This window comes from Ochotona princeps, chromosome 5, assembly GCF_030435755.1.
Source record: "Ochotona princeps isolate mOchPri1 chromosome 5, mOchPri1.hap1, whole genome shotgun sequence".
Lineage (NCBI taxonomy): Eukaryota > Metazoa > Chordata > Mammalia > Lagomorpha > Ochotonidae > Ochotona > Ochotona princeps.
In genome coordinates this window covers 9,116,693-9,142,505 of record NC_080836.1, presented here as the reverse complement: position 1 = coordinate 9,142,505, position 25,813 = coordinate 9,116,693, and the positions used below count along the sequence as shown (strand labels likewise).

The 25,813-nt window shown below is 45.6% G+C and overlaps 1 protein-coding gene across 2 annotated transcripts in view; it reads left to right on the top strand.

Annotated features, from left to right (window-relative positions):
* The window catches only part of SAP130 (Sin3A associated protein 130), a 77,122-nt gene that overhangs the window by 21,659 nt on the left and 29,650 nt on the right, over positions 1-25,813 (top strand). For both annotated transcript variants that reach the window (XM_004589326.4, XM_004589324.4), the window contains exons 8-14: positions 6,558-6,705; positions 6,868-6,958; positions 7,161-7,265; positions 11,449-11,590; positions 17,052-17,173; positions 17,672-17,974; positions 20,847-21,024. In XM_004589326.4, coding sequence (XP_004589383.2) covers positions 6,558-6,705; positions 6,868-6,958; positions 7,161-7,265; positions 11,449-11,590; positions 17,052-17,173; positions 17,672-17,974; positions 20,847-21,024 — 1,089 coding nt within the window. The remainder of the gene's footprint in view (positions 1-6,557; positions 6,706-6,867; positions 6,959-7,160; positions 7,266-11,448; positions 11,591-17,051; positions 17,174-17,671; positions 17,975-20,846; positions 21,025-25,813) is intronic.

Below are 25,813 nucleotides of genomic sequence, written 5' to 3'. Positions count from 1 at the left end.
CGGGAGTCAGGGAAGGATTGAGCTTCATTTGGCCGCTGCCAGGCCAGCGACCTGTTCTCCTTAGATTCTACTGATCTCTGTCTCTGCTTTTTCCAGCATTGTCTCCCTTGACCTGATCATATTTTCACTTCGTTCCAGCAACAACTCAGAAGTCGCCTTCTGTTTCCCTCTTCAGTACTCCTGTTTATCTGATCTTCTGTTGTGATCGTTTTCAGTGAGCTCTTGTATGTTTGCTTATCATTTCATTTTATGAAGCAATTTCTTATCAAGTTTTAAAATTCCTGGCGTAGTTGTCATCTTCCCCGTGAGAGTGTATCTTATACATTCCCTCATTTTTCATATTTCTCCTTTGCATCTACTAAAAGTAGTTCTTTGTAGAGCATTTTTTTTTCAAAGATTTATTTATTTTTGCAAAGTCAGATTTAGAGGAGAGGAGAGACGGAGAGGAAGATATTCCATCTGCTGATTCACTCCCCAAGTGACTGCAATGGCCGGAGCTACACCAATCTGAAGCCAGGAGCCAGGAACTTCTTCCAGGTCTCCCACAGTGGTGCAGGGACCCGAGGCTTTGGTCCGTCCTCAACTGCTTTCCCAGGCCGCAGGCTTGGAGCTGGATGGGAAGCAGGGCTGCTGCAACTAGAACCAGTGCCTATATTGGATCAGGGCACTTTCAAGGCGAGGACTTTAGCTGCTAGGCCATCGCACCTGGCCCGATAATTTTTTCTTTAAGATTTATTTGTTTTTATTGCGAAGTCAGATGTACAGAGAGGAGGAGAGACAGAGAGGAAGATCTTCTGTCTGATGATTTACTCCCCAAGTCACTGCAACGGCCGGAGCTGAGCCGGTCCGAAGTCAGGAGCCAGGAGCTTCCTCCAGCTTTCCCACATGAGTGCAGGGTCGCAAGGTCTTGAGCCATCCTCGACTGCTTTCCCAGGCCACAAGCAGGGAGCTGGATGGGAAGCAAGGCTGCTGGTCTAGAACCGGTGCCCGTTTCGGGTCCTGGTGCAAAGATATTCGTCTTTGGACTGAGTTTGTTCTGATTCAGCAATTTGTAGTTCTTGTAGCCGGGGCTATATACTGGTTTAAGAGCAGTTTTCCAGATGATTTGGCATCCTTTGAGTTGTCCTGGCCGTGCTGCTCTCCTACCAGTAAAGACGATCCACTCCAAACAGAATCCTCTCCTGGCCAGATGCAGCATCTCTCTAGCCATGTGATATCTGGTTCAGCCCCATGGTCTTTGATTCTAGGCCGTTGGAACTGGTTCAGACCCGCCTCCCTGCTGGCCCCAAGCAAAGCAGTTTGGTTTTCTGGGTGGATTTTGCTGCTGCCCGCTTTGGAGAGGTGGATTTTGTGTTTTCCTGGTTTTATTCCTGAAATGACAGCTCTAGGAACGCTGTGTCCTGTTTGGTTGTCACTCTTCAGCAGTTGTGCTTTCTGCTCTATGGTGTCTCCTGGTTGTCCTTGTGACTGTTCTTGGAGGAGATATGGCAAGCTGGCAGTTGCTGCCTGCAGTCAGAGAAGTCGCGCAAGGCAGGTGTTGCGGAGAGGACACCTGCAGCCCCTGCCACAGTTGGCAGTTTAACTCTCAGCTGCTCTGCTTCTGGTGTTGCTTCCTGCATGGAAAGCCATGCTTCTGGCTTCAGCCTGGCCCATCTCTGGTGTGTTACACCGGGTGGAAGGAGTTCTTCGTTTCTTTTTCTCCCTCAGTTGTTCTGCTTTTCTAATAGAAGAAAATAAATTCATTCTAAAAAAGCAGGTTAGGGGTTGGAGCAATCATCATGTTCCTTCACCTTCAAGTGGCTTTGTTTCTGCCTTTGGCTCAGCTTTTTGGGAGGAGTCAGCCTGCAGATGAAAATTTCTGTCCTTCTCCCCCTCCCTTCTATTCTTCTCTGTAAATCTGCCTTTCAGATAAAAAAAATCTAAAAAAAAAAAAAAAAAAAAAAAAGAAAAGATTAAAAAGCTGAAGAAGTCAAGCAAGAACCTGGCTGAACACTGGTTGTAAACCAAACCTCTGTTTTTTGTAGATGTCGAATTACTTGATCAAGTCTCTGTCACTGAAGTCATTTTAAGGCTGTAAGTGAAAAGGTAACAAAAAATGATCACTTTGACAAATATTGTAGTGTTTTCTATCTGAGAAAGTTTTTTTTTTTAAGGGTTTATTTCTTATTTGAAAGGCAGAGTCTCTCTCTCTCTCTCTCTCTCTCTCTCTCTCTCTCTCTCTCTCTCTCTCTCTCACACACACACACACACACACGAGGGGAGAGGGAGATAGATCTTCCAGCTGCTGGTTCACTCCCCAAGTGCCTGGAGCTGGACTGGTGGGAAGCCAGGAGCTTCTTCCAGGTCTCCCACATTAATGCAGAGTTCCAAGCCCTTTGGCCGTCCTCCTTTGCTTTTCCTAGGCCATTAACAGTTGAATTGGAAGTGGAGCATCTGAAACTTTAAACAGCAGCATGGGATGACAGCAGCTTTGCCTGCTGTTCCCCAGCACTGGCCCCATGCCGTATTGTTAATCTGTGTGGCCTTTTTAGGAAAGGGATGTTGTTTAGTGTGTGATCCTTCCCCTCTACTTTCTGCAGCTACCCTAAGCCGCCTGGGTGTCCTCCTGAGTACTTTTCTTGGTTCTGATCCCTTACGGTGTTTCAGGCTCACTCTCATGTGCCTGCTTGTCTGCTCTTGAAATCAGCTGTTTCTCTAAGGACCCTTGGTTCCTTGGAGTGGTATTTCGGACTCCGTGTCTGGTTGTTAAGGGTGTTCATTGTTTTTTGCGGTTACCTTTTTGGACCTGTGAAGACAGTCAGGGCAGTTCTGTCCTCCTATGGGTGTTTCCAAATGAAATTTTTTGAAAAGATTTATTTATTTTATTACAAAGTCAGATATACAGAGAGGAGGAGAGACAGAGAGGAAGATCTTCCGTCCGATGATTCACTCCCCAAGTGAGCGCAACGGCCGGTGCGCGCTGATCCGATGCCGGGAACCAGGAACCTCTTCTGGGTCTCCCGTGTGGGTGCAGTGTTCCAAGGCTTTGGGCCGTCCTCGACTGCTCTTCCAGGCCACAAGCAGGGAGCCGGATGGGAAGCAGAGCCGTCAGGATTAGAACCAGCGCCCATATGGGATCCCGGGGCATTCAAGGTGAAGACTTTAGCTGCTAGGCCACACTGCCGGGCCCCCAAATGATATTTGGCATGTATTTTTCTTGCTTTATTAGATCTTATACTTGTATATCTTTTTTTGCTTTGTAATGAAAACTTTGTTTCCTGAGGCTATTACTGTAACTACTTTTTTTTCATGCTATCACGTGCAGAAGATAGTTTCAGAATAGTAGTTGAAAGTCATGAACCCACTCATGGTGAAGTATCCTGCTTTCCGTAGCTAGCATTAACTGTAAGGGTGCATGAGCCCTCCTGGGTCCTGCTAAGAAGCATCGTGGGATGTGCTCAAAAGTCACTTTTATTGATCCCTCTGAAGGCTATGTGGGACATTTTTTTTTCTAATTTAAATTCCACATGTTTCTAAAATATAAAAGCATAGAAAGACATACAACGAGAAGCATCACTCTCTCTTTTGCTCTGCAAATACCAATTTCCCATATTTCCTTTTCCCTTGAATTCAGAAGTAATTTGGTATTAACTTTTTGCTTATCCTTCCAGGATTTCCTTATTATTATTTAATGCTGAAATACATTAACTATAAATTTCACAGGCTTGAAATCCCTGCATAGTTTTTTTTTTTTTAAAGATTTATTTTATTTTTATTACAAAGTCAGATATACTGAGAGGAGGAGAGACAGAGAGGAAGTGGAGCTGCCGGGATTAGAACCAACAGCCATATGGGATCAAGGCGAGGACCTTAGCCACTAGGCCACGCTGCCGAGCCCCCTGCATAGTTTTTCATAATATTTTGCTGAAACTTACACGTAACTTCCTTTGCATTTATTTACTTGAGATCAGGCGCGTTCAGGTGGTATGGCCGTGGACGCATTTGTTGATTTGAAAGACAGGAGTGGTGAAGAGGAGAGCAGGTGGCACTCAAGCCAGTGTGCCGACATGTACACGCCGCCATTGCAGGTGTCTTAGCGCCTGGCTCCACACTGCCAGCCCCTTGTGAGCTTTCTGAACATCCCTCAGGTGTACAAGTTCATAATGTTTTTATGTCATCTAATGCAGGTTTTTAACAGATTTTTTAAAATTCTCTTCGTATGCTGTGGAGATGATTCTGATCAGTACATAGCACTCCTGTTGACTCATTCCTTTGCCTGACTGCGCTGCATGCACCCTGATATGAAGATGCTGGTGGATATTTTGGCATGTGCTCTTGTGTATTTGTGATGGAATGTCCTTAACTTGTGTTTGTTTAATTCAGAGTGCGAAGTCAAAGAGCGAATGCCTTGTGTCTTCAGTTAGAACATGTCAGTGGCATTCCCCACCTCAGAGATCACCATAGGGTAACTATGTTGATCATGTAAAGCACTAAAAACATAGCTGGCGTGGAATGTGCATTATGTGGGTATTAGCATTTATTTTCCATTGGGGTAAAGACCAAGACTATTGTAGTATATTCTTTGGGGGGTGGTGTGTGAACTGGACCGCTTCAGAGAGAAGTACATGTTAAGTTTGAAGAGGTTTTTATGGGTGATTCTGTAACATTCTTTGCTACAGGAGTGTTCTTTTCATGGATTCTTCTGTCCTGAGACCTGTCACTAATTCAGCTATGTATCCATACATCTCTGCATGTTGGAAGGGGTGGCCCTCATGTCGGTACGGGTGACCGTCACAGCAGTGTGCCTGTAGGATCAGCCACTGAAGACCCAGGCCCCGTAGCAGGCTGCCTGGCCCAGGGAGACTACAGTTGCAGCTCAGTCTAGGTTTGCTGCTTTGCTGGAACTTGAACAATCCACTCTGTTGCTCTCTTCATAGCAAAATCCATCTTCTAATCACATTGTAAACTTTTTACTGATAAGTCAGCAGTTCTTTTTCTTTTATTTATTTGAAAGGCAGTGTGTGTGTGTGTGTGTGTGTGTAGAGGCATTTCAGAATGAACCAGCAAGTTGGAGTCTGATCTCTGTCTTTCTGTCTCCCCCAGTTGCCTTCTCTCCTTCCCTCCCTATTACTGTGCCTTTGAAATTCATAAATAAACATTGTGCTGTTGCTTTTTTTAAATAGACCAGTGGTGGCCACTGACCTGTGTTGAGAGTGGACATTGTTTGTTAAGGGACCCTTTGAGTATTGTGATTGAACTGTGTGTATCCTTTGCGTACTTGTATACTGGACTGTTATTTTTCTGTATACTGCGGTTTCTCTTCATATCGTATAAATCATTTGCCTTTTACTGCAGGTTTCCACGGACTATTATTTTTTCATTGATTTCTCACAATCAGTATATTAAGAAGGTTAAATCCTCAGACTTTTCTTGTAGTGTACTTTGCCATCTAGTAGGTTTGTTTATTTTTTTTATTCACATAGTGAAATTTATTGCTGTTTTTTCTTTTGTAGCTTTTAGATTCTTTTGTTTTTTTAAAGATTTATTTAATTTTATTGTAAAATCAGATATATAAAGAGGAAGGTCTTCCATCTGTTGATTCACTCCCCAAATGGCCGCGACAGCCGGAGCTGTACCAATCTGAAGCCAGGTGCCTCTTCCAGGACTGCCACGCGGGTGCAGGGTCCCAAGGCTTTGGGTTGTCCCTGGCTGCTTTCCCAGACCACAAGCAGGGAGCTGGATGGGAAGCGGGGCTGCCAGGATTAGAACCGGCGCATTTAAGGCGAGGACTTCAGCTGCTAGCTACCGCGCCAGACTCTTGTAGCTTTTAGATTTTGAATGCTTTTAGTGGTTAGAAAGCTGCTCCTCACTGCAAGGCTAGAAATTAATTGTACCAACTTTTGTTCGTATGTAATTGGAGCTGCCTTTAATCCTCTCAATGTGTATCCTGATGGACTGAGTGAGGTGTGATCCATCTGCATTCTCTCCAGGGCCATTTTAAACTTAATTTTTATTCCCCCTCCTGTTTAAAAACGTTGTTACCGTGCAGCGTTGTCTAGCTGGTGATGTAATGGCAGTAGCTTGCTGCGGCTAGGTTTGGCATGCTGTCTGTGTTGATGCCCTCTCTGTTAGTAAGCACTGACGGCTACTCCTTCCTCGCTGAGCGTGTTCTGGTGTCTGATGAGGAGTGACGTGGGAGTGGATTGTGAGCTGCACGAGGAGCACAGGTGGAGCTGCCATGAACGAACATCATGTGTGCACTTCCCTCATGAGACGTGTCAGCACGTCTCAAGGAACTCTCTGGGTACCTTCTGTTTGGCCATGCTGGATGGTGATGCTCACTCTACTGCTGTGGCTGCTGAGTACCAAGAGTCTCTTGTTAACACGCCCAGCTTGGGACCTGCTGCAGTATCAGAAGAGATACTCAACTGGACGTTGAATTCACTGCTGGCATTAGGCCCAAGAATTGCTCAGAAGAAATACAGCTTGTGTCACTCTAATCTAACCCAAGATAGGAAATGGCCTTGACTCTCTACCAGGGCTGTGGACAAGTTACAGCGTCTTCTGTGTCCTTTCAGTCGGCCAACCCTGTCCATCCCGCACCCGCCGTCCGCAGCCATTAGCATCCAGCGGCCTGCCCAGTCGCGAGACGTGACGACGCGGATCACCCTGCCATCGCACCCTGCGCTAGGAACGCCGAAGCAGCAGCTCCATACCATGGCACAGGTAAAATCAGAGATAAAGAGCTCCTTGTGCCACTTGGGGAACAAACCCAGGCTGGACTTGCTGGGGATCTGGCAGTAGAGAAAGGCAGGGATATGTTTAGAGCAGGTTGTGGGGTAGGAGGGAGGGTGCCTGCTCTTAGCTGTGCTATGGTTCCCCCCACAGAAGACCATCTTCAGCACTGGCACACCAGTGGCGGCAGCGACAGTGGCCCCGATCCTGGCAACTAATACCATTCCATCAACAACGGCAGCCGGTAAGTCAGTACCCTGCCTGCCATGCCCCCGCCCTGGGACAAGAGGTAGAAATCAATCATTTTTCATTATTTACTTTCAGAGAAAAATAGCAGGCTAAAAAGATTCTCTTCTCTTGTCCCAGGAGCTTTCCCTCATGTCCAAGCACCTGTAATGTGTGCAGAGAGCCATTGTTAACTAATTTCCCTTTTCTCCCCTTTTCAGGATCTGTGTCACACACACAAGCTCCCACGAGTACAATTGTCACCATGACAATGCCCTCCCATTCGTCGCATGCCACGGCTGTGACCACCTCCAACATCCCGGTTGGTAAGTGCTGTGCGGCGTGTCGCGGATGCCTGCGAGGAGTGTCAAGCCTCTGACCTGGCATCTGTGGCTGGTTGGGTGTTTTGTTGTAGATTTTCAAAGCAGCACTGCACTTTCAAAATGACTTTGTTGCAAGGATTTGGCATTCTTTGGTGGTAGGAAGGAGAGAGGATAACCATTTTTGAATGACCTATACAGTTATTTTGTTTTGAAATAAGTTCATTGCATGGACAAAACCAGGATTATCAGGTAAGGCAAGAAAAGCAAAGGTCTAGAATGAGGAGAACCCTGTCTGCTTCACAGATTGTTAAGGCAGAATTGTTAAGCAGGAAGGACACTAAAGCTCTCATCAGGTCTGAGTACTCTCCCAGGGTGCTCAGTATCCATACCGAAGGTTCTTCTAGGCTTTGATTATGAGCACCTGTGTTTTTTGAGGCTTAAGAAAAAAATCTCTGGAAAGTTTCTGATAGCCAAACTTCACTCATCAAGCACAGAGATGGACAGATGTTTTCTTTTTCTAGAAGATTTATTTATTGGAAGCAGAGAAAGAGAGAAAGAGTGAAAGATCTTCCGTATTTTCTTTCATTCCCCAAATGGCCACTGAAACCGAGAGCCGGGAAGTCCAGCTGTGTCTCCCACACAGGAGACAGGGGCCTAAGTACTTGAGCCATCATTTGCTGCTTTCCCAGGTGCTTGAGCATGGAGCTGGATTGGAACTGGAGTAGCCAGGACTGAAACTGGTACAGCGATTCTGCTGTATATGCTGTTCCACAGTACCTGCTCTAGCACACCTTTCCTCTGAGGTCAGGTGCTAGTGATTTCAGGATTGGCAGTCCATGCAGCTCTGTGTTGTATTGCCCTGCCCTGCCGCTGCATCAACAAGACAGCCAAGGGCATGTACAAAGGCAGGTGTGCCTAGATCTGTGAGGCTTTACTTAGGGGCAGGGAAAGTAGAATTTCAAGATAGATATATATGTATATCTATATATACATATATAGATATATATATATCTGTAAAATTTTTTTTAAGATTTATTTTATTATTATTATTTTTTCCATTGGAAAGGCAGATATGCAGCGGGAAAGATCTTCAGTCCACTAATTCATTCCCCAAGTGGCCACAACAGTCAAAGCTGAGCCAGTCCGGAGCCGGAGCTTCCCCTAGGTCTCCAATGGGGGTGCAGGGTGCCAAAGCTTTGGGCCATCCCAGGACACAGGCAGGGAACAGGATGCGAGTGGAGTAGCCAGGATACTAACTAGCGCCCATCTGGGATCCTGGCAGATGCAGCGTGAGGGTCTGGCTACTAGGCTACCGTGCTGGGTCAAATTTCAAGATACTTTCATGTTTCTTAAAATACTGTTGATATTGGGCCCGGCGGCGTGGCCTAGTGGCTAAAGTCCTCGCCTTGAAAGCCCCGGGATCCCATATGGGTGCCGGTTCTAATCCTGGCAGCTCCACTTCCCATCCAGCTCCCTGCTTGTGGCCTGGGAAGGCAGTTGAGGACAGCCCAGTGCACTGGGACACTGCACCCGCGTGGGAGACCCGGAGGAGGTTCCAGGTTCCCGGCTTCGGATCGGCGCGCACCGGCCGGTTGTGGCTCACTTGGGGAGTGAATCATCGGACGGAAGATCTTCCTCTCTGTCTTTCCTCCTCTGTGTATATCTGGCTGTAATAAAATGAATAAATCTTTAAAAAAAAAATACTCTTGATATCTACCTATGCACGTTTAAAATGTAAGCCTGTTTTCAGCTCATCAGCCAGCCAGGCACAGGCAGCAGGCTAGATTTGGCTGCCTGATGCCAGCGCTGATTTTTTGGGGCAGATGCCTTACTCCCACAGCTTCCAAAGCAGAGGCTGCAGCCTTGGAGGCAAACGGTGACTCTGAGGCCTGGGACGACAGTGTAGCGGCTAAAGTCCTTGCCTTATGGGCACCAGTTTGTGTCCCGGCAGCCCTGTTTCCCATCCAGCTCCCTGCTTGTGGCCTGGGAAAGCGGCTGGGGATGGCTCAAAGCCTTTGGACCCTGCATCCACGTGAGAGACCTGGAGGAAGCTCCTGGCTCCTGGGTTTGGACTGGCTCACCACCAGCCATTGCAGCTGCTTGAGGAGTGAACTAACAGACTGAAGATCTTCCTCTCTGTCTCTCCTCCTCTTTGTGTATCTGCCTTTCCAATAAAAATAAATAAATCTTTAAAAAAAGGGGGTGGTGACTATAACCCGTGAGGTCTGAGTTTTCAGCGTCACCTCCACCTTGAATCTGTAGCACTGAGTATATCCTCTTTCTGTTTTCCACTCCCCAGATGTGGGCTGGCTGCCATGTTTTTAACACAGTGTACTTTCTGGAAAACCTGTCAGAGTTGGAGCCTCCCTCTCCATTGGGACTCCCCCTTCCTTCCTACACAGATGGAGTAGGCTGCAGCTTCGCAGCCTGGGAGGGCACTCATGTATGGTTTTGGAGGCAGGCCAACTCCCTGCCAGGGTTCTGGGGCCCCCAAAAGCTTTCAGAGACAGAATTCTGCTGGTCGCTGTGACTTCACTGGAATGAGTCATGTCACTCAGGCTTAAGTTCAGTTTTGTGAAGAGAAGTTTTGTGTTTGTGTCTGTTTTGGCATGATTGTGTCCCATTTCTAAGTGATCATATTGCATCAGTAAACTCACTGGAAGTACCTGGAGACTGAATTGTTCATTCCCAAGTCCCATCAGCTGCATGTGCCTGGTTGGTTCTCTGATGTACCAACCCAGCACCTTAAGGACTCTAGAAATGGTACCTCAGTGCAGAAGGAAAACCTTTTAGATCCTTCTGCGTAGATTTTCAGATTGGTATAGAGATACACTGGAATCACTTCAGTGACTTTTTTTCCTTGAATTCAGCCCTTGTCACAGGTTGGGTCAGAGCAGGCATGCTTGATTAATCGCCAGCATAGCGTGCTTGCCTCTGCTACTGCTGATTTCCAGTTGAAGACCATCCTTATCTACTTCCTGCTCCGGCCCCCACAGTGTCCTCAGTTACAGAAGGCAGAATCAGATGAGGGCTTTATTCAGAAATTAAGGATTCTATTGAGATGCATCTAGCAGACTTAGGCTTTCTGTGTTACATATTTTTTGGCTTTTAACTTAAAAATTGAGAGTCCGTGTTGTTTTTTAAGTAAAAAAAAAAAAAAATAAGAGACTAAAGATTGGCATTACGGGGTATTGTCTGGCTGCAGCAGATAGCAGCTTCATTCCCTGCTGGAGACATTAGGTTCTTGCACCTATCACAGTGAAAACACAGGCCAGATGGCTTCCTACTAATGTCCTGTCTTCTGACTTGCCTGCTGCTGGCTTCTCATGGCATTGGTCAATGAATGCCATCCTTCCTGATCAGATCGGGCATCCTGCAGTCATGTTGCGCAGTGTCTTGAGCTGCCCCCCTAGGTGGCTGAGCATGATGGTGGCTTTTCCCAGCTCAGCCCTGCTCTGTACGTTGGCTCTTCAGGCCATGTGCCTGTCGTGGTGTACCTGAGTCTTCACGCTAATGGAAGCTCTCTCTGTGTCCCTCAGTGTATTCTGATCAGGCAATAGCTTTTCTTCCCAAGTCTCCAGATGTAGCTACAGTAAATGAAGGGTGTGCCCTCTAAACAAAATACAGTTGCAGAATATATATATTTTTAAAAAGTGGGCTTAAATCCTAAGATTGAATTTGTTACCCTTCAGGCAAACTGACTTTGATATTGCTGTGACTTTATGCGAAATCATGGGACATTCAAGTGGATTTTAGAAGTTGTTAAGTGGTAGCATCTTTATGGATAAAGAAACTGAGATTTGAAAAGTAAAATGATCTGTTTCTGATTAGGTCAGGGAATAGGATCCAAATTGTTTACCGTTTTTGTGTTGGGGGAAAAAACAAGGGTTTGTTTCTAAAAGGTCTCTAAGAAGCCAGGTTATGAAGAAGTGGTTGCTGATATTTTTGATTATTAATGTTGATCCCTGATTTTAATAACTAATATGAGTGTATCAGTGGATTATTGGATTAAAATGCTATAGTTAAACATTCTGCACTCATCTTTGATTTTATATTTTGATTACAACTAAAAGTCCAGACTTATTTAGAGCTGTTTGCTTTCATAAGATCGCTGCTAGCCAAAACTGTTTTGGCCTGCCAGCAAATGTGTCTGAGTGGTGATATGCTTGGGTTTTGCCGTTTGTAGCTAAGGTGGTGCCTCAGCAGATCACACACACGTCTCCTCGCATCCAGCCTGATTACCCTGCAGAGAGGAGCAGCCTGATTCCCATTTCAGGACACAGAGCCTCTCCGAACCCTGTGGCCATGGAAACCCGCAGTGATAACAGGTAGGAAGCCGTGGGTCCCTGACCCTGCCAGCTGGTGTCATTCATTGTTCTGTTTTCCAGTAAGACAAAGTGTCTCACAGATGTGACATGTATTTGCTTATTCATATTTGCAGATTTTCTCTCTGAACATAATACGTTGTATGATTTTTCCTTTCATGTTGGAAAACATGCTGTTTTTGTTTGTTTGTTTGTTTTTTAAAGATTTATTTTTATTACAAAGTCAGATATACTGAGAGGAGAAGAGATAGAGAGGAAGTGGAGCTGCCGGGATTAGAACCAGCGGCCATATGGTATCAAGGCGAGGACCTTAGCCACCAGGCCACACTGCCGAGCCCAACATGCTGTTTTTTAACTAAGCCCTTCCCCTTTTGTTCATTGTGTACCTGGCATCCATAGCTTGTTTTTTTTTTTTTTTTAAATATTACAATTTATTTTATATTCACAGAGCACCTACTGAGTATTTTTTTTCAAGATTTATTTATTTTTTATTACAAAGTTAGATATACAGAGAGGAGGAGAGACAGAGAGGAAGATCCTCCGTCCAATGATTCACTCCCCAAGTGACCGCAACGGGCCGATGCACACCAATCCGAAGCCAGGAACCAGGATCTCTTCCAGGTCTCCCACATGGGTGCAGGGTCCAAAGACTTTGGGCCGTCCTCGACTGCTTTCCCAGGCCACAGGCAGGGAGCTGGATGGGAAGTGGAGCTGCCGGGATTAGAACTGGCGCCCATATGGGATCCCGGGGCTTTCAAGGCGAGGACTTTAGCCGCTAGGCCATGCCGCCAGGCCCCATAGCTAGTTTTGTGTTTAATTTTTGTTTCTAAGGTTTGCAGCATCATCACCTTTGTCCTTCAGTTTGTGACAGACATTCTCTTACATGACCACATCCCAGGCATCAGAAGGGATTCTGTCTTTCCGTTCTGTTTTAGTCAGTAATCATGTTGAAGAGTCTAAGCAAACCAGTTGTTTTGTGAAATATTACTTTTTTTTTAGATTTATTTATTTTTTGGTTTTTTTTTAAGATTTATTTATTTTTTTTTACTACAAAGTCAGATATACAGAGAGGAGGAGAGACAGAGAGGAAGATCTTCCATCCGATGATTCACTCCCGAAGTGAGCCACAATGGCCGGTGCTGCGCCAATTCAAAGCCGGAAACCAGGAACCTCTTCCCGGTCTCCCACGCGGGTGCAGGGTCCCAAAGCATTGGGCCATCCTCGACTGCTTTCCCAGGCCACAGGCAGGGAGCTGGATGGGAAGTGGAGCTTCCGGGATTAGAACCGGCGCCCATATGGGATCCCGGGGCATTCAAGGCGAGGACTTTAGCCACTAGGCCACGCCGCTAGGCCCAGATTTATTTATTTATTTGAAAAATATCTTTCTGCCACTTCCTTCTCCAGATGGCCAGGGCTGGGCAAGGCAGAGGCCAGGAATTTGTTCTGGATCTCCTGTGTGAGTGCAGAGGCCCAGGCATTTGGACCGTCCTTCACTGGTTTTCCAGACTACAGAGAACTAGATCAGAAGTAAAGTAGTTGGGATACAGACCAGCACCCATATGGGATAACTGGTGATGCAGGCAGTAGCTGTTACCTGCTGCCGTACAACGCTGCCCCTTAGGATGTTCTCCAACTTGTTTTTAATGTGTTTCTACTGGTTAAATTCACATTAGGAATTTCTGTAGAGATCCAGCTTAAGGAATGTATTCTCACTGCTAGTGTGCTGTATTTGCTGTTTTGGAATAACGCCCAACAATTTGGTCGCACAGTGAAATGTAGTGAGTCTTTTCTGCTTCCTTTCTCTGAGAAGGGAGTTTTCTAGCAATGAGAGTTAATCAAGTAAGAGAAAGACTTTCTTACTCAGAATTTGCTTGCTACGTGATGCTTCTCATAGGTCTTTAGTGAATTTCCATTGTTTAGCACACACCTTCTTAACATGTCCTTATTTAGCAGTCTGGCCTGGATGAGAGGTGACCACTGGGTTCCTTTGTGCAAGTGGATATTAGCTTTTGGAAGCCACATCATGCTTCATCTACTGTGTCTGCACACAAGAAGAGGTCTCCTTGTTGCTAACAAAGAGTGTGGTTCCTCAGAGGAACACAGTGATAACAGCTCCCGTCTCCAGGCCTGGCACCTGGCCTCCTCTTTTGTGCAGTGTTACTTGCTGGCTGTCTTTCAGGCTTTTCTAAAATGAACTTACGGAATTTCTTCCTGTCAAACTACTTTCTTTTGTTGCTTTTCCATCTTTCATGGCTCTGGTTTCCAAACACAAAAGCTCAGTGCAAAACCTTTAGGGTCCCAGATGATGGCTTCTTACCTGTACCTCAATGATGTGCTTATCAGAACATGCACTACTGCCTTGGCCTTCAGATCTGTCACGTAAATCCCGTTGTTTTTTGTTACACAGTTATATACATCTTCTAATGCTGTTATTTCTGTTTCTTCCTTCTCTCTGCATCACCTTCTCCTCCAGAAAACACAGCACAGCAGCTGTGGAGGAGCCGAGCTTGTCCCATCCTCCTTGATTGACTGTTCATTTCCTTTGTCATGCAATTCCATTTTCATCAGAGAGGACTTTGTAATTTTGAAAAATCTGGTTTGCTTTTAAGATTTTTCTTTGGGGCCTGGCGGCGTGGCCTAGCGGCTAAAGTCCTCGCCTTGAATGCCCCGGGATCCCACATGGGCGCCAGTTCTAATCCCGGCAGCTCCACTTCCCATCCAGCTCTCTGCCTGTGGCCTGGGAAAGCAGTCGAGGATGGCCCAATGCATTGGGACACTGCACCCACGTGGGAGACCCGGAAGAAGTTGTAGGTTTCCAGCTTCGGATCGGCGCACATTGGCCCGTTGCGGCTCACTTGGGGAGTGAATCATCGGACGGAAGATCTTCCTCTCTGTCTTTCCTCCTCTCTGTATATCTGGCTGTAATAAAAAATGAATAAATCTTTAAAAAAAATATTTTTCTTTAAAAAGATATATTTTTTAATATGACAAGCCTATTCACATGGAGAAGGAAGAAGAGACAGATTTTCCATTCCTTGGTTTCTTCCTCAAAGGGCGATAGTGACCATGGCAGGGCTGATCTGAAGCTAGGAGCTTCTTCAGGTCTCCCATGTGGATGGTCCCAAGTATTTGAGCCATCTTTAGCTGCTTTCCCAGGCGAACTAGCAGGGAGCTGTATTAGAAGTAGAGAATCAGGCCCAGCATTGTAGCCTAATGGCCATAGTCCTTGCCTTGAATGTGCCGGGGTCCCAAATAGCACCAGTTCATGTCCCCACTGCTCCACTTCCCACCCAGCTTCCTGCCTGTGGCCTGGGAAAAGCAGTCGAGGATGGCCCAAGGCCTTGGGACCCTGCACCCACATGGGAGACCTGGAGGAAGTTCCTGACTCCTGGCCTTGGATCGGCACAGCTCTGACCATTGCGGCTACTTGGGGAGTGAATCATCGGATGGAAGATCTTCCTTCTCTGTCTCTCCTTCTCTCTGTAAATCTGCCTTTCCAATAAAATGTATAAGTCTTTTAAAAAAAAAAAACAAGAAAAGAAAAAAAGGAGTATCTGGGGCCTAGCGTGATGGCTCAATGTCTAAATCCTCACATTACACACGTCAGGATCACGTGAGGACAGCAGTGGCCTGGGTGCTTCACTTCCCATCCAGCTCCCTGCTTATGGCTTGGGAAAGTGGTAGAGGATAGCACAAAGCCTTGGGACCCTGAGGCCATATGGAAGACCTGAAAGAGGCTCCTGGTTCCTGGCTTCAGGTCAGCTCAGCTTTAGCTGTTACAGGCATTTGGGGAGTGAACCAACAGGTGGTAGATATTTCCTTCTCTCCTTCTCTCTGTAAATCTGCCTTTCCAATAAAAATAAAATAATTTTGTTTTGAAAAAATTTTTTTAATTGGAAAGACTAGTTCATTCCCCATGTGGCTGCAGCGACCAGAGTTGGGTCCTGGTCCTTGGGCTGCCGTCTGCCTTCCCAGAGCGTTAGCCAGCACTCCACTATACCACAGTGCTGGTGCATAGAGAGATTTGTTTAAATTTTTTTCCTTCATTTGGATTTGGTCAGGGTGGTATTTTTGTTTATTTTATCTGAGAGAAAGACAGTCTTCCATTTGTTGGTTTATTCCCACAGCTAGGGCTGTGTCAGGCCTAAACCCAAGGCACAGGGATGGTAATAACCCAAGAATTTGAGCCATCATCTGCTGTGTCCCAGGGAATGCTTTAGTGCAAAGCTGTGTTGGGAGCAAAGTAGCTTGGGACTAGAACCAGACCCTCAAGCACGGGCTGTTGTCATCCCAAGCAAGTGACTTAACTTGCCCCAGGAGTGGTGCTTTAAGGTCAGTTTTTAACCTTTTTCAGTTCTTCGTGAGTGATGTTGGGTTTGAACCCATAGGACATTGTAGTCAGTGGTTTCTCACTGTGCTCTTCACCCAGTGAGCCAGGAAGGACCAGGGAAAAGACAGAGCATGTACTGTGCAGCCTGAGCACTACCTGGAATATTCTGCAAAGTTCTCTGGATGATTTTTAAATACTGCTTTTACCATTAGAGTGCATGGAAATACTTAGAGGGTTTGATATGTCTTGTTGTGCTGATCCCTTGACTGAGTACTCCTGTTACTGCAGTGTGTTTCATGTCTGAGTAAGGAGAGTTGGGGGTGGCAGAAGGTCTTTTCGTTTTCATTTTTATGCCTACTTTTCCTACTTTCCTGGCTAGAGTTTCTAATTAAATGCTACTAAATTAAAGATGGTGACTGGGAAGTCATATTAAATTCCGTTATAGAGTTTGGCAGATACCATTTCAGTTTGAGAAACAAAGCTCCCATTCCTGTTTTGTTAAGTATTTGCATCATGAATAAATACTGAGTGCCATTACGTATTGTGTACTTAGATATATATTGCATTTAGAATAATTATTCCCAGTTTTTAAAATACGATCTAGAAGATGAATAGAAATTCTGATCTTGAATCATTTCTGTGTGTAACGAACTATTTGGTTATGGTATATTTAATTTTAAATGATGCTTGATGCACTTGTATTTAGTGATTTTGTGTCAGTATGGAGTGATATTTGTAGTCTTCTCATACTTTGTCCTGTTTTAGTATTAAACTAAAAAAAAAGTTGGATTTTGCTTCTTCTTCTGGTCTCTGAATCAATTTGCAGGAAATTGGCATTGTCTGTTTCATGCATATTTGACAATATTTGCCATTCAAAGCATTTGCTCTTAGCGAAACTGAGCAACGAAGACTTGATAACTGGGTAAATGTTATTATTAGAAACCGCCCTTAAAATATGTTTTTATATTTATCTATGTATGGGTATTTGTAATAGTCACTTGCTTTTGAAGTCTGTCCTTTGCTTTGTTTGCAACACAACTTTGGGAGAGACCCTGCAGCAACGTGTGATGTGAGGAGGAACATTTGACAACCAAGATTTGATAACCACCTTATTTCATTTTGCTCCGTCTCTAGACCTTCTGTTCCTGTCCAGTTCCAGTACTTCTTGCCAACTTACCCACCTTCTGCGTACCCACTGGCGGCACACACCTACACCCCAATCACCAGTTCAGTGTCCACTATCCGACAGTATCCAGGTAGAAGCAAATCAAACTTTTTAAATTACTTTGCACTTAAATTTTTTGCCAGCAATGAGATACATATTGATCAGACATTATTTTTAGTGTTGTATTTACTTATTCTAGCTTCAGATAAAGCTAAAACATGAAGATTTTAAAGTATTAAGTCGCCAACTTTGTCATCTATTAAAATACTGTATGTAAAGGTAATATTAGGGTAGTTGTGTAATTTTGTCTCAGCCTGTGAATAATCATGTTAATTTTTGTAGCACCTTTAAAAATATGTACTCTTGAAATGGATAAACTGGTACTGGTAGGTCTCTTGTTGCTCGTGAGATGTCTGCTGTGTTTTCAGTTTTAATGCAGCTAGGTTCTCCTTTCACTATTCTTACTTAGAAGTAGTGTTCTTTGGCTGATCCAGACAAAGCAATCTGCAAATCTCAGAATTTGCATAGTCTTTCCCTGTGGGACCCTCTGCCACCAGCATCTTGTAATCACGCTTTGTGTCATTTTTAGTTTCAGCTCAGGCTCCAAACTCTGCCATCACAGCTCAGACTGGTGTTGGAGTGGCGTCCACAGTACACCTCAATCCCATGCAGTTGATGACCGTGGATGCATCACATGCTCGACATATCCAGGGGATCCAGCCAGCACCCATCAATACGCAGGGGATCCAGCCAGCCCCCATTGGCACACCGGGGATCCAGCCAGCACCAATTGGCACACAGGGCATTCACTCAGCCACCCCAATCAGTACGCAAGGTCTTCAGCCTGCTCCCATGGGCACTCAGCAGCCACAGCCTGAAGGAAAGACCTCAGGTAATTTTAATTCTTATTTTTTTTTTGAAGATTTATTTATTTTATTACAAAGTCAGATATACAGAGAGGAGGAAAGACAGAGAGGAAGATCTTCCGTCCGATGATTCACTCCCCAAGTGAGCCGCAACAGCCGGTGCTGCACCGAGCCGAAGCCAGGAACCAGGAACCTCCTCCAGGTCTCCCATGCAGGTGTGGGGTCCCAAGGCTTTGGGCCATCCTCAACTGCTTTCCCAGGCCACAAGCAGGGAGCTGCATGGGAAGTGGAGCTGCCGGGATTAGAACTGGCGTCCATATGGGATCCAAGGGCGTTCAAGGCGAGGACTTTAGCCGCTAGGCCACGTCGCCGGACCCAATTTTAATTCTTATTTTGTGAAAGATGGCACAGGGCAGGGAGACATTGGCTGCTTTGGAGGTCTTGGATAGTCTCTAGAGCGACCTGGAGTTACTTTGAGCTTAGCCTTTAGGGTCATTGTAAACAATCAGACGGACAGGCTCTGAGTATGCACATAGTGAGGAGCATTCCATGAGGATCTTAGTTGAAGGGGCACACTCACTGTACAAGAAGTGCTCTCATTCATGTGGAGTTTTTCTTTAGATGCATGTGTAAGGTGTGAAATCTTAACCACGATGTTAGCTAATGATGTCAGCACATTAAAAAAGAGCTAAAATGATGGCATTATAGTAGAGCAAGTTAAGCCACCATTTGTGATACCTGCATTCCATATAAGGGTGCTGGTTCAAGTCCCAGCTACTCTGCCACCAGTCCACCATCCTGCAAATGTACCTGGGAAGCCAGCAGGTTAGAACCCAAGTACCTTGCAGCCTTGCCGTTGTAGGTGGAATTCAGGCTCATGGCTTTGGCCTGGTCCAGCCACAGCTGTTGCAGCCATTTGGAGAGTGAGCCACTGGAAGGAAGATCTGTTTGTCACTTTGTGTTTCAAATAAAAACATAAATAAATTTAAAGAAACAATACTAGTGAAATAGACATTTTGAAAATTGGAATAAATCCTTCTGTGTGGAGTGCTGATGAGCCGTCTCTTTGCTGTAGTTGAAAAGATGGCTCTTTCCTTAGCTGGGATGTGGATCTTCAGAATTCTGTTGTGGCAGTGGGCATTCATCCTGACAGTCAAGACACTAGTCAGGAAGCCCTGTCCCACATCACGGCGCCTGGATTCGCGTCCTGGTTCCAGGTCCTGACATGAGCTTCCTGACCTGGGTGGCTGCAGGGAGGGTTCCTATGCTTGGGCTCCTCCACATCACCTGTGAGAGACCTGTGCTGCTTTCCTGACTCCTGGCCCAGGCCTTTGCAGGCATGGGGAGAGCCACCTCTTTCTCTCTTTCTCTCAAATAAATTATTAATAAAGTTTTTTAATGGGAATAATAATGGTAGAGTAGCATTATTATAGGTAATGAAAATGTAGTGAATATTTCATCAAAAGAAAGGTTAAGAAAGTTATTTTGGAAATTTTTACTTAAAGGAATGATAACCTGGAGCCCTGATTTGAATATTAAATGATATATTCATAAACTGTAACATGATATCCTTTATTATGTATATGCAGTTGTCATGTATCAGTAAAAAAATAACTTTTTAAAAGATTTTATTGCCAGGGCAGAGTGACAGAAAAAAAACTGATTTTATATTCACTGGCTCACTCCCCATGACTCTAAAAGCCAGGGCTAGGCCAGCCCAAAGCCAGAAGCCAAGGGCTTCTTCTTAATTTCTCGTGTGGGTGCAGGGTTCCAAAGCCTTGGGCCACTGCTTTCCCAGGCCATTAGCAGGGAGCTGAATCAAAAGTGAAAATGTTGGAGCCAGTGTTGTGGTGTAATGGCATTAGCCACTGCCTGACATCCCAACTGCCTCACCTCTGACCCAGCTCCCTGCTAATGTACCTGGGAAGGCAGCAGAGGAGGGCTTAAGTCCTTGGGCTTCTGCATCTACATGGGACACTCTTGGCCTTGGCCTGGCCCAATTGTTGTGGCCGTGTAGGGAGGGAACCAGTGGATGGAAAATTTTTATAGTTCTGTAACTTTGCCTTTCAGATGAATAAAATAAACCTTTAAGAAATAACAAGTGCAGTGGTTGGAACACAAACTGATGCACATATGGGATGCCAGTATTACAGGTGGAGGCTTAGCATACTGTGCCACAATGCTTGTCCCAAAAATCCAATTCTAAAATATCTATTTGAGAAGCAGAGCACAGAGGTGACAGGGGTGCGGTGGAATCGGGGTAGGAATCTTTTATTTCATCTGCTGGTTCACTTTCCAAATCTGCAATAGCCAGGGTTCTACCAAACCAGACCCTTCAAGAGCCAGGAGCTCCATCTTGGTCTCACACATAATTGGGAGAGACCCAAGTATTTGGACCATCTTCCACTGCCCTCACTGGTCCATTAGCTGGGATCTGAGTCAGAAGCAGAGCAACCAGAACTTAAGTGGACACCCAGTCATTGAATGCTGGCATTGCAGGCAGAGGCTTAATGCACTGCACCCACAACACTGACCCTAAATGGAGACTTTTTAAAAATTATTTTTAAAATAATGTTGACAAAAATTATATAAGTAAAAACTTCAAAATACCTAGTAGAGCAAAGTGCTATGGTAGATGGTCTGTGTACTACTATGTATGTATCCTCTTTCGACGGTAACTACTATTATGAAGTAAAAAGGGTAGAGTTGATTGTGTTTCCTGTGTACTTGGGCACCTCCACTGTGTGCCATCTGCTTTCAGGGAGGTGAATGTCCTTCTGCCCCATGTCCTCCTCAAGTTGCGCAGTTGCCTGATGCCAGTGGTCTGATCATCTTAGTGACATGTTTCTCTGTGTCTCCCCCTTCATTGTTCTCTCCTGCCTCCATGTGCTTTTCCAGCAGTGGTCTTGGCAGATGGAGCTACAATTGTAGCCAACCCTATTAGCAATCCATTCAGTGCTGCTCCCGCAGCAACAACTGTGGTGCAGACCCACAGCCAGAGTGCTGGCACCAATGCTCCAGCCCAGGGCTCATCCCCCCGGCCAAGCATACTCCGGAAGAAGCCTGCTACTGATGGGTGAGTAGAGCACGTTGTGGCAAGTGGAGCCTCTGGTTCTGGTTTAATTTGTTGTGTTTTTTTTTTTTTTTTAAGATTTTTATTTATTTATTACAACGTCAGATATACAGAGAGGAGGAGAGACAGAGAGGAAGATCTTCCGTCCGATGTTTCACTCCGCAAGTAAGCCGCAACGGCCGGTGCTGTGCTGATCCGAAGCCGGGAACCAGGATCTCTTCCAGGTCTCCCACATGGGTGCAGGGTCCCAAAGCATTGAGCCGTCCTCGACTGCTTTCCCAGGCCACAAGCAGGAAGCTGGATGGGAAGTGGAGCTTCCGGGATTAGAACCGGCGCCCATATGGGATTCCGGGGCATTCAAGGCAAGGACTTTAACCGCTAGGCCGTGCCACCGGGCCCCTTCTGGTTATAATTGTTACGGACAAGTGCTCAGTGCAGGTGGAAAGCAGGTCCCTCTGTGGCATTTTAACGTTCCCTCCAAAGCATTTTGACCGCAGAGTTAGTAAGTAGAACCTTGCCCAGCTCAGCCTGTCACTTACTAAGGATCCTCATCTCAGTGCAGTATCAGTTTCTAAGGGACATTGTTGCTCAGGAGTCTGCCAAGTTTAATACTGTAACCGCTATACTAGCTTATGGTGGACTTCTAAGGCTTTTCTATATAGGTAGCATTGGTGTATACTGTGTTTTCTTATCATCCAAATTGAATAACTGCTAAGGAAGCCTTTTCTGGTTTAAGACTTTTGCTTAGTAGCAGGTAGTATTCTGTGTTGCCAGATCAGGCTCTCACTTAGCACATCACAGAGGAGTTTTCATGCTGTGCTGATGCAAACATTCTGGAGGGGAGATGACCAGAGTCCATGATGACAAGGCCAGGAGAGGAGGCACCAGTAACAACACTTGAGCTGGAAAGCACGTGGGCTGTGAGAAAGCTAAATGTTAATCCTACGCAGCACAAACTTGAGAACCATTCTCTTTTGAATGAAAGAATCTTCAGAAAGACCAAGAACAGATAGAAATGGGGAAAAGGAAGGCACCTGCTCCTCTGGGGAGCTTGGGCTAAAATCTGAGAAGTGGTTAAAACCCAGAGCTCAGAGCTGCTTCCACACCCATACTGTGGGGTGTACAGCCTTGCTAACCCCAGCAGGAGGCTGGCATTTTAAGCTCTGTAGCTGGTCCACAAAGATCATCCAGCACAGTTGAGAACAGGAGCATTTTACTAAGATAGATTAAGTCATCAGCCAAGTATGGATTGCAAGACTTCCCATCTATTCCTTCTTTTTAACTGACAGAATCTGGGCAGCCTTTACAGTTTGAATTCTGTAAATGGGAAGTGAAGACAACTTTACCTCTGAACAGTCAAGACACAGGTGAAGGCATTTGGCATAGCTCTTTTTTTTTTTTTTTTGAGATTTATTTATTTTTATTGGGGAGTCAGATTTATGCCAGGGAGGAGAGACAGAGGTAAAGATCTTCCATCTATCTGCTGGTTCACTCCCCAAGTGGCCCCAATGGCTAGAGCTGAGCCAATCTGAAGCCAGGAGCTTCTTCCTGGTCTCACATGTGGGTGCGCAGTCTCAAGGCTTTGGGCCGTCCTCGACTGCTTTCCCAGGCCACAAGCAGGGAGCTGGATGGGAAGTGGAACAGCTGGGACTCAAACTGGTACCCATATATAGCATACCAACACATGCAAGGTGAGGACTTTAGCCATTAGGCTATCATGCCAGGCCCTCGGCATACCCTTAGGGTTCCACTTGGAATGTTTGCTTTCCATATCAGAGTGCCTGGGTTCAAGTCCCAGCTATATTCTGATTCCAGCAAATGCTAGGAGGCAGCATGTGATAGCTCGAGTGGCTGTGTTCCTGACAGCCATTTGGGAAACCTGGTTTGAGTTCTTGGCTCCTGGCTTCAATGTGGCCCTGCTCTGGCTATTATAGACATTTAGGGAGTAAATGTTTATAATAAGAGCTTTTTTCTCTACCTTTCAGTCTCCACCTTTCTAATTAATAAAGTCAGTAAATAAAAATTTAAGGAAACACTAAGGTTTCCCTTTGAACAGAGATGCTATAACCCTTCTGTGACCCTACTGGCGGTGCTTCCAGCCAGCTCTTCAGTTCCCTGTGCCCAATCTGATCAGGGAGCCAGGGGTGGCTAAGTTTCAGAGGGGATAATATGAACCACAGTAAACGTGTCCTAAGAAGGACCTGAGAAGATGAGTGGCTAGGCAGAGAAGAAAAAAACTGGAAGGGGAAGAAAATAAGAACAAATTGAAGCAATAATTGAGTTTGGATTGATACCTGAAGGTAGCAATAACTTCAGAAGGAAAACCCAGTCCCAAAGTCCAGAACACGGTGCTGTATGTGGGAAAGGATCATGGAGGATTGAAGTGTGAAATATGATAGCAGAAACTGAGCACTCATCTGAAGAACTAAAAGACAAAGAAGCCATCTTTTTTTTTAGTTAAGTTATTTTTTAAATTATATTGTTGACAATCTTTACATAGTTAATTACAGTAAAAAGGTTCAGGGGCTATAGGGAGGTGGGTAAGACTATTATGTCCATATTGTTTCCTTCTTGTATCTGAGGTAAAGGGGGATATTGAGGGAGAAGCCCCACCCAGTTTCCCACCCACACCAAGTCCCGGATGTGGGGCATGCTCTGATATCCTTGCTCAAGTGGTTTTAATAGTTCATCAGTTATGAATCGCTGCCATTTTCGCCACTCCAAGCACGATGAGGTTGTTGAAGAATCCACTGATTGACCTAGTCCATCATAGAGTCTTTATTTGCCCAGTATTTCGCTGCCAACATATAGCTGAGATGGTTGATTGACTTGTTCTTTCTTCTGTCTTTTCTTGGCTAGGGTTCTGAGTCCAGCATTTCGATTGGGGAGATCCCCAAAGAAACTTCGAGGTATTCCCAGACCAGATTCTTGTATGTTCTAGCAAGCACAGGGCCCGCCACAGTCCATCGCTCTGATCAGCTGGTGGTTGCAATTGCTGGGTTGGTTCTGGTTTCAGTCCCGACTTGCACTGGAACCAATGGGTGTTGCAGTCCAGCCTGGTTCTGCCCAGCACATACTCGGCCCTCACATAACCCAGTGGGAGCTGCAGCCTAGTCGGAGCGACCCACAACAACCCCCACCAGGTCTGCCCCCTGCCCTGGTTTTCCAGTATGTGCAGCAGACTAGTCCAGTCTGTCCCACATCCCATTTGGCTCTCATACATGTCGATATGTATTGAAGCCTAGTTCCATCTAACCAGCTCAACTATCCAGCCCTCATGGATGTTGCTGAGTGCTTCTCTGTCTAGCCACCCCAGTCCCCAGCCCAGTTTTCATGCCCTCCCATGGGAGTAGCAACCCATGAGGGGGGAACCCACTATTTCCCTCCCAGGTCTCTCTCAGTCCCGGTTTATGCACTCTTCGGGTGGTTCTGTGGTTTAACTTGACAGAATTAGCCTCCTGTGCCAGCTAAAGAAGCCATCTTAAGACCGGAACCGAATGGAACAAGGAACAAAGAGAAAGAAGCAGTAAAGAATGAGCCTCACTGTGAAAGTGATTCAGCAAGAGTGTTGAGAGAAGGAAGGATCATTCTCAAAGCTAGTGAAGGAAAAGAACCCACAGTGGTGGGCAGGGATTTCCTGATGAGCAGGTTTACGGCAGTCTCCTGCATAGTTGGGCCTTCGGCACCACACTCCATCACCTCTCAGAGCCCCCTGTGCTCCACCTCCGCCATTTCTTTGTCTCTTTCTCTCTCTAGTTTATTTTTATTGGAGAGGCAGATCAGGTTTATAGAGAGAAGGAGAGACAGAAAGGTCATCCATCCATCCATCCACTTGTTTATTTCTCAAGTGATCGCAACGGCCAGAGCTGAACTGATGTGAAACCAGGAGCCAGTAGCTTCTTCCAGATCTCCCAAGCGGGTGCTGGGTCCCAGCACACAATTTCTAACCAGTACAGGTGTCAAGGGACATGACCAGAGCTTTGTCCAGAAGGGTTTAACACTGCAGGTGCACATTGTGTCCCTCTGACTTCTTCCTCTTGGTCTTAGTGTAGCTTATTTTGCTGCACATGATTGCCACTTCCTCATTGCAGTGTAAAATACTGGTGTAATAGTACCATTGTTTATCCATGGCCTTTCCTAATAATGTAATCCTGAATGTTTTTGTGCATTGCTGTTGATCATGCGTGAATGTTTCTGTTACAGGATTTGTTGAATTGTGGATTGTACTTATTTCCAACTCTGGTAGATAGTGGTATATCCATTTACACTCCCTGGCTGTGGGGATCACTACTTCATCCTCATCAACATTTCGTACTTGCACTTTCATTTCCTTCTTATTCTTTGAGAGAGAAAGAGAGCAAGAGTGAGCAAGCTGGTTTGTTCCCCCAATGCCTGTAGCTGTCTGGACCAAAGCTGGAAGCCAAAGGCAGAAACTCATTGAGGTCTGCTACATGAATAGCAAGGCTTCACTACGAGAGCCATCACTTGCTTCCTCACACATTAGCCGAAAGCTGCCATTGGGGGCCAGAGCCAGAAATAGAAGCCATGTGCGTTTATGTCGTATGTGGGCATATTAACCAAGAGGTTATGTACCTGTGCCTGGTACTCTAGAAAGCATTGAACTTTCTGTCAGCTTACAGTGGTTTGTGTCTACTCAACTTCTTTTTTTTTTTTTTTTTTTTTTTAGATTTTGCTATGATTTTGTTGGTGATTCAAGGAGGGTAGTAGAGAGGTTATCTTTGTTTCCTTTATGTTTTGTTATGGGATGTTTATACGTAGTAAAACATGAATG